Raw genomic sequence first — 10,019 nt, 5'->3', positions numbered from 1 at the left:
CCTCTGGGATTGTAGTGCAGCTTCTTGCCACTAGACCACCAGAGCTCCCCTTCCGTTACTACACCTTAGATCCCTTCAGTAACTTTTTTGATAACATAATAAACAGCTGAGCCCCCTCTAGTTCCTGCGTCTTAGTAAATACATGAACTGTATTTTAAGATGTATTAATGTATTAGAATAGAGCTTTTTTCTAAGAAAATGGAAATAGACTCCCAGGAGCAGCCTCACTGGGCAGGACTAATGTCTTGTCACGGGTCTATGAATCTGGACAGGAACATGTTTCTCTTGATGCTCTGCCTTCAGTATTAAACTGTTACCAGAGCTGACCTGACTCTGGCCGGCGTCCAGCCCTCCTTAATCAAGCTGCGCTCGGAGCCCTGACAAACAGCCTTGCCTTTGTATGGCACAAGGAGAGCCCATGAACTAAAGGTGAAAGGAAGACAGAACAGCAGGGGCCTGGCTGATGATGCCAGCTTCACTCCTCACCTAATTAAACCCCTTGATCAGCCATGGCTGTTAGAGAGCCTCCAAGCTTAGCCCTCAAGCTCTCCAGACCTTAACACTCGCGTGCCTTTTCTGCTGTTCCTGGGTCCTTCAACCTCATACTCTGGATCTTACAGGACGAGACATGCGACCTTGGCAGATGCAGTGGAGGGCTGGGGGATATTTTGGCATGGGGACACTGGGACAGGGTAGCATATACCCTTGTAAATAAAGATTTTGTGGAACATTCTTACCCTCACATTTGAAGCTGCTTAGGTGTTGTGGCATCCACTGACTTCCACAGATCAAACTACTATACCATGATGGTGCAGACTTCTCTAGTGCCCTTCAGGAAGAGCCTTTGTGCAGAGAGCTAGTGGTGGGAAAGACAGTACTTGGTTTTTTTTTTGAAACTGAACAGGGGTTTTACACATAATATCCCACCAATCAAATGTGGAAGTTGTTTGGTGGCTTGCCTGAAAATAGAAATGCTCAGAGCAAGGAGTTGTTTTTGGCTTTGAGGGCATCTAAAACTGATAACAGAGGCAAGCCATACAGATCCCAGAAAGGAAGTCTAAGATGTCCTGTGTGGGACCAATTTTCAGAAAGAGCGGTACAGACCTGAGGTGTCAAAGACCTTAGAATTGATACAAGCAGCTTCCTTTTAGGGGTGGAAGAACCATGTCTGAGGCATTGTGAGGACAAAGATGTACGAGATGTTCTTGCTCTGTGGTGTTGGAGTTGAGCGTCTGAAGGGTCAGGCTTGCGTGCCTTCAAATCAAAACTGACTCATGACCTCCAAGTTTGAGAAGCAGTGTGAATTCTAAAATCCTTTTCAGAGCTGTGCTTTCCCTTTTTAAGCTAACAAGTCAGATTACTTTCCCGAGTGCTAGAGAATCTGTCACATACACAGTCCCACAGAACTCAGTCTTGATCTCAAGTAGCAGCCGTGGTGTTTGGTGCCAAACACACATTCTACTCAGTTGCTAAGTAGTGGGAGGTGTTCCTGTTCTGAGCCTTTCTTTGGCTCTCCTAATCATAACACCGTTCCAAGTTGAATAAACTTTACAACCAGAAATTAAACCTTTTTACACTGGAAATTAAGAGGTGATCTACAAAGAAAAAAGTCCTTTAAGTGATACATTTCTGAACTCCAAACCCACTGAAAAACAGCTTCATGTGTTGCATGCAATTGTCATGATGGTAGAAAGGTTAAAAAAATATGTAAAAAGTTGTCTCTTTTAAAAAATACATAGTTCTTTATTTCTGTGCCAAGCACTGTTCTAAGCACTTTGCAAATAGTCTTTTTAACTTTTGGATGAACCCTTTAAATATATCCTCCCCCATATCACCTAGTATGTTTGTGTGAAAGGAGCAGATGCAGCATGGGGGTGGCCGATTCTACCCATTTATAAAGGGCAACTGTCCCCATCAGTAGCATCATGCCAATAGCTGCACGGCCTGACATGCCACCCCACATGCTTCTGCACCTATTTCTACCATTCACTGTATCCAATGTTTGTTGCAACTTGACTCAGTTCTGGGGTTTATTAGGAGAATAGGGAGTGAGGGAAGCAAAGAATAAGACAAAATAAATCCAGGTTTAGTCCAGCAGTCCCAAGCCAGATTGCCAAGGCACAATCTTTTCGTGAAAGTCCAGGTTCAGTTCAGCAGCATAAATTCAAGGAGCCTTTAGTTTCCTTGGTCATCCAGCAAAGTTATAAGTCAGCTTTTCCTTCAGTGCAGCAAGCAAAACCTTTAACTGTGACTCCATCTGTTTATCCCTCCCTACCACCATCCCTTGGCAGTGTGGAAATTGCTCTTACATTGGTCCCACAGCTGTTTGATTTGTAAGATTATGTGTCTGCAATTAAGGTAGCTGGACACCATGTCCCCAATGAGGGCTAAGCAATGGATAGTCCTATTTTCAAGGTTTCTGATAACCACATTTTGTGTAATACTGCCAGGTCATTTTCCTCCAGTTTATTGTATACCCTGTAGAGAAAGTTCATTCCAAAGAGGTAGGCTACTTTTTTTTTTTTTCAATCCCCAAGGCGTTTTATTGGACAAACTGGGATGAGGCAGAGGGGCTGTGCCTAGAAGAAGGTGTTGGGCCGCTTGGTGGTGAACCGTGGCTTGTGCTGGTGACGTAGGACCCGGTGGGGCAGTGGGAACTTGATCTTGGAGTCATGGAACTGCTTGACTGCACGTTGGCGGGACTTGTTGGCTGCGATCTCCCCCACCTTCATGATCTGGATAGAGTGGGCCCTGGCACGATGCCGAGCACCCATGTCGCGGTAGCACTGGGCGACAGCTCCTGCAGTGGTCAGGTCCCGGTATTCCCAGTACATGTTGTGGGTCCCACTGCGGGAGTCGTAGCGCAGCCAGATGCCAAAGTTCTTCACACGCAAGGGGGTCTTCTCGAACACCTGTCCACAGTATACAGTTTCCCCAGAAGACTTCATCTTCTTCAGCTGTGACACAAAGTACCAGAAGCGGGACTTGGCAACGACATGGTTGGGGGCAAAGATGCGCATGCGGTAAAGTGGTGGAGTCTGACACTTGGGGGTGGGCAGGCAGCGCCACACCACTTTGTACTCACAAAGTGTTCCCAAAGCCTTCATAGTGATATCTCGGTGCTCGCCACGACCCGCAAAAGGGAGGTAGGCTACTTTAAATTTTGCACCTATAAATCCTGTTACTGTTCCTGGTCACTAGCTGCTACCCTGGGTAGGTTTAAAATGAAAAGTTGGCTTAGAGTTGAAAACCTGTGGAGTAAAATATCTAGGCCTCTAATACTGTAGCTTTATTACACAGATGGGAGACATTGGCTACCGGGGCTTGGGGTATAGTGACAGCCTAAAATGAATGCTTAAAGACCAGGTTGGCCTCCATGTCCATCGAGATGGGAGGAAAAAAGCCATCAGGAAAGTCACTTTGAAAGTCCCCACAGCAAGCTGGTGATGGATGGGTTAAGAGAATAGTTTTCAAAGACTCAGGAATGGTTTTAGTTGTAAAACACTAAAGAGGGAAGAGAAAATTGTGATGTGGTCCAATGAAGTTGGGATAATTACAGAAAAATAGACCAGAAAACAGTAGAGGAGGAGAATGGAGTCCTGGTAGTACAGTAGTTAGTGCTTACCTGTTAACTAAAAAATGGACAGTTTAAACCTACCCAGTGACCACACAGAAGAAAAACCTGTTATCTATTTCCATAAAAATGACAGCCCAGAAAACTAGTTCTACTATGTCATGTGGGGTCACAACAGGTTGAAATAGCTCCAGCAATAACATGATACTTTTTAGCTACTATGCAACATTTGCAATCCTGGGTTGGAGGAAGACTCAACAACCTGCTGTATACAGATGATACAACCTTGAATACAGAAAATGAAGACTCGAAACCCTGATAAAATTCAAAGACTGTATACACTTCATTATGACAATTAAACCTCAACTTGAAAGTTCTCTCAACTCCACTGATAATCATTATCAAATAGAAAGTATTTACTTTTAATTGGATCCACAATCAACACTGGTGGAAGCAGATGTCAAATCAAACATGTTACATTAGGCAAATCTGCCAAGAACCTCTTTAAAGTGCTGAGCAGCAAAGATCTCAACTTTAAAAAATTAAGATGTGATTGGCCCAAGTCATGGTATAAAAGTTGGACAATGGATAAGGAAGACTGAAGAACTGTCTTTGAATTGTGTTGGCAAAGAACATGGAATATACTAGGAACTGCCAAAACACTAAACAAATATGTCTTGGAAAAAGTAAAGTCAGAATCAGCCTTGGAAGCAAAGATAGTGAGACTTCATCTCACACAGTTTGGGGATGTTGTCAGGAAACACCAGTCCCTGGAGAAGAATGTCATATTTGGAAAAGTAGAGGGTTAAAAAATGAAAGCAAGGCTGTGAGATGGATTGACACAATGCCTGTAACAATGAGCTTAAACTCAGCAGAGGTTTGTGAGGACGGCAAAAAATGGTGCAGTGTTTCTGTTGCACATAGGGCCGCTGTGAGTCAAGGCCAACAGAAAGTCACCTAATAAAAATACAGTCAACACTCTTGGCACCAGCAGCTAGGAAATTAAAAGGCATATTGCAATGGCAAAGTCTGCTATTAGGGACCGCTCCAAAGTGCTGAAGAGCAATGGTGTCACTCTGGAGACTAAGGAGCATCTGATACATGCCATGGTCTTTGCAATCACTTGCTATGCGTCAGAGAGTTGGACAATGACTAGGGATGATAGAAGGAGAGTTGATGCCTTTGAGCTGTGGTGCTGGAGAAGAGTATTGAATATACCATGGACTTCTAGGAAAACAAGTTTGTCCTGGAGTGGGTGAAGCCAGGCTGCTGAAGCTTTGACCTACTTTGGACATGTTGCAAGGAGGGACCAGTCCTTTAAGAGGGTCGTCATGCTTGGGGAGGTGGAGGGACAGCGCAGGAGAGGAAGACCCTCAGTGAGATGGATTGACTCAGTGACTGGGGTAATGGGGGTAGGTGTGTCGGAGATGGTGAGATTGGCACAGGATAGGGCAGAGTTTGGGACTGTTGTACATAGGGTCGCTATGAGTCGCAGACGACTCGACAGTACATAACAACACATAGGAGGAACCAGTCCTTGGAGAAGGACATCATGCTCGGAAGAGTGGAAGGACAGCACAGGAGAGGAAGACCCTGGATGAGATAGATTGATAGAGTAACTGGGGTGATGGGGGTAAGTGTGTCGGAGTCAGAGAGACTGGCTCAGGACAGGGCAGGCTTTAAAGCTGTTGTACACAGGGTCGCCGGCAACTTGATGGCACATAACAACAACAACAACATGTAGAGATATCCTGTAGGTGAGAAACTGAGTTAGGGAATTAAAAGCAAGGGATGGTAGAGCCGTGATACGTAAGTACCATAAGACAAGGACTTCATTAACTGATGTATTGCTAGCATCCAGGACAGTATATGCATACATCAGAGCATAAATTTGTTGCCTGAATCATCAACATAAAAGTTTTTAAAGCATAGGGGAGGGAAAGGAAGAATAAGCAGGATGCAATGGGGACTTGATGAGATGGAGTGAGAGACAGCATGGATCGATAGTTGTTGTTATGTGCCTATGACTCATAGTGACCCTATGCACAATAGCTCTCAACCCTGCCCTATCCTGATCCAGTCTGTTTCCAACACATCTACCCCCGTTACCCCAGGAACTGTGTTAATCCATTTTTTCCAGGATCTTCCTTTCCTGTGCTGTCCCTCCACCCTTCACCCTTTAAGCATGCTATCCCTCTCCAAGGACTGGTCCCTCCTTCCAGCATGCCCAAGGTATGTAAGATGGAGCTTCAAAACCCTTTCCTCCAAAGAGCAGCCTGGTTTCTCCCTCTCCAAAATGGACTTGTTTGTTCTCTTGGCAGTCCCTGGTATGTTCAATACTCTTCATCACAACTCAAAGGCATAGATCCTTCTCTGTCATCCTTAGTCCAGGTTTCTGATGTATAATAAGTAATTGCTAAGACTATGGGCTGAATCAGACGCACTTTAGTCTCTAAACTGGTGTATTTGCTCTTCCACACTTTGCAGAGGGTTCCTAGCAGCAGATTTCCCTAATGCAATTCATCTTTTAATTTCTTGACTGCTGGTGCCTAGAGTGTTGATTGTAGAGTCAAGTAAGATGAAATTGTGAACAACCTCAATCTCTTCTCCATCCATCATGGTGCTGTCAATTGGCCAAGTGGTGAGAATCTTTGTCTTCTTGATGTTGAGCTTCAATCCATATTGAAGACTATAATCCTTGACCAAGATCAACAGTAAGTAAGTATATAAAACACCATGTATATGAATGATTGCATGCAAACCAATAAAAGTTATTGATGCTTTTAAAAGCTTTTCTTCTTAGTTTATTAAAAGAATGTGAGAAAAGATGACCAGAGGGCTAACTAACTCCTGAGCCTCGTAAAGGGTAAGAAGAGAGCACAGCACAAAGTCCTCAAAGAAGCTCAGTCAGAATTGGAAGGAGGGCAGTAATATTGGTGGAGTCAGAGCTGACAGAAGGCCAAAGAGAAAGAAGTCTGAGGCAAGGACTTCAGATTGGCTCAGTGTTTGTAGCCAGGTGGTGCCAGGTTTCATGGGACTATGAGGGACTGGTTTACAAATTGAGGTCATTTTACAAAGAGGCAAGGAAAAAGACATTGCCATTGGAATCTGATGGAATCTAGAAATGGTGAGGAAAGACGTGCTCAAGCTGCAGAAAATGAAGAAAATAATTACTAACCAGGACTCAGGGACAAATTATATATGGTGAATTTGTGACGGGACTGAGTGAGGCAATACCCGGAGGCTGGAAAGGCATGCTATTAATCATGGAGAACTTATTACTTGCCATCGAGCTGAGTATGACTCATAGTGATCATATGAACGACAGATCTGAACCCTGTTCTAAACCCCATGCCATCCGCACAATCTCCAACACCCTCAAGCCCATTGCTGCAGTCACCATGTCAATACACCAGGGTGAGGGGTTTCCTCTTCTTCACTGTCCCTCCACCTTTCAAAGTATGATGTCCTTCTCCAAGCCTCTCCTAGGAACACGCTCAATGTATAAAAGACCAAATGCTTCACCATTCACCTTCAAGGAGCACTCTGGCTTCATCAAGTCATTTCCAACTCAATGACCCTGTGCACAAGAAAAGGGAACACTGCTCTGTCCTGCTCTATCCTCAGGATTCCTTTTTGCTGTGCTTGAGCCTGTAGTTGTAGCAACTGTGTCAATCCATCTCATTGAGAGTTTTCTTTCTTACCTAGTGATAAAGAGTTGCACTGGCACCAGTGGCTTTGTGGAAGAAAAATGGACAATCTTCTCCCCTGTAATTAACTGCCTCTGAAAACCTGCTGAAGAGTCAGCTATGAAAAGTATTGACTCAAGGGTACACCAACGTGGTGTCCTTCTCCAGGGACTGGTGTCTCCTGATCACATGTGCTAGGTATGTGAGGGAAAGTCTCACAGTCTTCATTTCTAAAGAACATCCTGGCAGTACTTCTACTAGTCCATGGTAGGTTCAATCATTCTCTCCATTTATCATGCTGCTTGTTGGCTGAGTTACAAAGATTTTGGGGTTTTTTATGTTGAGGGTATACTGAAGGGTATAGTCTTTAATGTTTATTAGCAAGTGCTTCAAATTCTCTTTGTTTTTAGCAAGCAAAGTTGTGTCATCTGTGTACCACAAGTGGTTAATGAGTCTTTCATCAATCCTAATGTCATGTTCTTCATATAATCTAGCTTCTCAGATTGTTTGCACAGCATGCAGATTGAATAATAATTGGATATAGAATAATAATAATTGGAAACATATAACCTGGCACATACATTTCCTGACTTGACATGGCATCACCTTTTCCACTCCCTCTTGGTCTACAGGTTTCATATGAGCACAATTAGGTGTCAGGTTTCAATTAAGTGTTTTGGAATTTGCAATCTTTGCAAAATTATTCTGACCTACAATTTGTTATTGTAGTCTAGTGAGTCTGTTGTTCAAAATGGCTTTTCTAGGCTATTGTCCCCGACTTTTTCCCATGGCTGGGCAGGAACATGCAAATAAAGTATGTTAGTCTATCCACAGAGGGATTGGTTCATTTGTTTCACCTTTCCACAGGTTTAAATTGATCAAGGTCAGCAGCAAAAATTTGGAAGTCTCACTACCCAAGCAAAAAAATACATCACGGGTCCTTTGAAGTCAGACATTCCTGGGCCACCTGGACTGGGGCCTTACAAGACAGCAGCAGCCACAGTGGAAATCAGAGTCCACCTGGGACAGCTGCTGTAGACAGCCAGCACCAGGAGCCTTCACCCAGGCTTGCTGGAGGACTGGGAAGAAGATGCCTTAACTGGCAGGATAAGTGCTTTGTCACAGTGGCTGAAAGCCTCAAGACTGAAGGCTGAAGAGCCTGCAAACACACTTCAGAAACTGTCCTAAGGAACTGTTTCCTGTTGCCAACCTGAGTTGTAAACCTGTTAACTTCCCGAATAGACCCTGTAATCTTAAATATGGTTCTGTGAGGTCTGTGTACATATTGCAATGAAAGTTGGACCTGGTAGGACAGTTAGAAGAGGTACGGGAGCATGGGGTCATGTCTGACCTTGTGGAATATTGGCGTTATGAATAGGCACTGTTGATGGGGACAGTTACCTCTTGAGGAGTTCGTAGAGCTCAGACTCAGCTATCTCCATGCTGTCCTCACTCTTTTTACTGTTATGACCTACACACTCAGATATCTTTGTTACATGAATAAAACACAAGAACTATGGTGGCCTAGGGAGTCGAATGCTTTTCTGGGCACGTGTTTGACATGCAGGTTTCCTCTGTCCCCAGGAGCGAGGCAAGCTAGGCTTGGCCTAGGGTTTGAGCCAGGAGGCGGCCTTAAGCCCAAAGGCAGTTGGGAGAGGAGGCGGCCATGTTCTTCCTGGTTGGCTCTTCCCAGGGTCTTGGGAACTTCTCCTTGCCAGAAGGAGCATGGTGGTGTGAGCGCAGGAATTATGGTAAGCTTTTGGAGTCGAGTGCTTTTCCGGGCATGTGTTTGACGTGCAGGTTTGCTCTGTCCCCGGGAGTGAGGCAAGCCAGGCTTGGCCTAGGATTTGAGCCAGGAGGCGGCCTTAAGCCCAAAGGGCCCTTGGGCCTGCAGCCCTCGGACCAGGTTCAAATTATTTTCCTGTCAAACATTCTTCTAGGTGGTATAGCACTGGTCTGTGCATTGCTGTACAGAGGTAACTCGTGGTTGCTGTGATGCTGAAGACTCTGACAGTGTTGTGTTAATCGTGGTAATGGGTACCCATGGCTGGAGCTTCCCTACTAAAACAAGCCTGGAAGCAGGAGCGGCATCCACTTCCAAAATGGCTTGCCTCCGGAAACTCTTTGTACGAATAGTGCTCAGGCCTTTTCGTTCATAGGGTCGCTATGAGTTGTCTACTACTCAACGGCACCTAACAGCAATAACAATGGTGGCCTAGTCATAAGGAGTTGTGCTGCCAACTCACATCTGCCAGCTGCTTTGCAGAAGAAAGATAAACAATCACCTCTTTTGTGATTTATTGCCTCTGAAAAGCTGTTAAGTCGACTCCAGCTTGATGGCACATAACACCACCACACACTTCTTTCTGGTGTTCCCTCCTTTAAGCTAAGATTCATCTAATACCAGCAATGGCATCCCTCATTTTATGCCCTCTTCAGAATCTGACCTGAATTTGTGTCAGTCCACTGTCAATGACTGCCAAGAAAACAAACAGATTCATCCTGGAGAGGGTTAAACCAAGCTACTCCTTGGAGGCAAGGATTCTGGGACTTCGTCTGACATGCTTTGGGCATGTTGCAAGGAGGGACAGGTCCTTGAAGAGGGACATCATGCCTGGTAGGGTAGAGGGACGGCGCAAGAGGGGAAGACCCTCTATGAGATGGATTGATTCAGTGACTGGGGTAATCGGGATGGGTGTGTCAGAGGCAGTGAGACTGGCACAGGATAGAGCAGGGTTTAGGGCTGTTGTACATAG

General features: G+C 44.9%; 2 protein-coding genes across 2 annotated transcripts in view; one reads left to right on the top strand and one right to left on the bottom strand.

Moving 5' to 3' along the window:
• Positions 1–326, top strand: part of CAD (carbamoyl-phosphate synthetase 2, aspartate transcarbamylase, and dihydroorotase) — a 42,594-nt gene extending 42,268 nt beyond the window's left edge. Inside the window, exon 46 of the mRNA XM_006880697.1 lies at positions 304–326. Within this exon, the coding sequence (XP_006880759.1) occupies positions 304–326 (23 nt within the window). The remainder of the gene's footprint in view (positions 1–303) is intronic.
• Positions 327–2,579: 2,253 nt separating this feature from the next.
• On the bottom strand, positions 2,580–3,107 carry LOC102863010 (60S ribosomal protein L18a-like). Its single transcript, XM_006880593.1, has one exon. The coding sequence runs from the start codon at positions 3,105–3,107 to the stop codon at positions 2,580–2,582; it is 528 nt and encodes a 175-aa protein (XP_006880655.1).
• Between the last annotated feature and the right edge of the window lie 6,912 nt (positions 3,108–10,019).

The sequence above is a fragment of the Elephantulus edwardii genome, unplaced genomic scaffold (genome assembly GCF_000299155.1).
Source record: "Elephantulus edwardii isolate Elephantulus edwardi_28Jun2011 unplaced genomic scaffold, EleEdw1.0 scaffold00009, whole genome shotgun sequence".
NCBI lineage: Eukaryota > Metazoa > Chordata > Mammalia > Macroscelidea > Macroscelididae > Elephantulus > Elephantulus edwardii.
The sequence above is the reverse complement of the archived record's forward strand: the minus strand, read 5'-3'. Positions and strand labels throughout refer to the sequence as shown.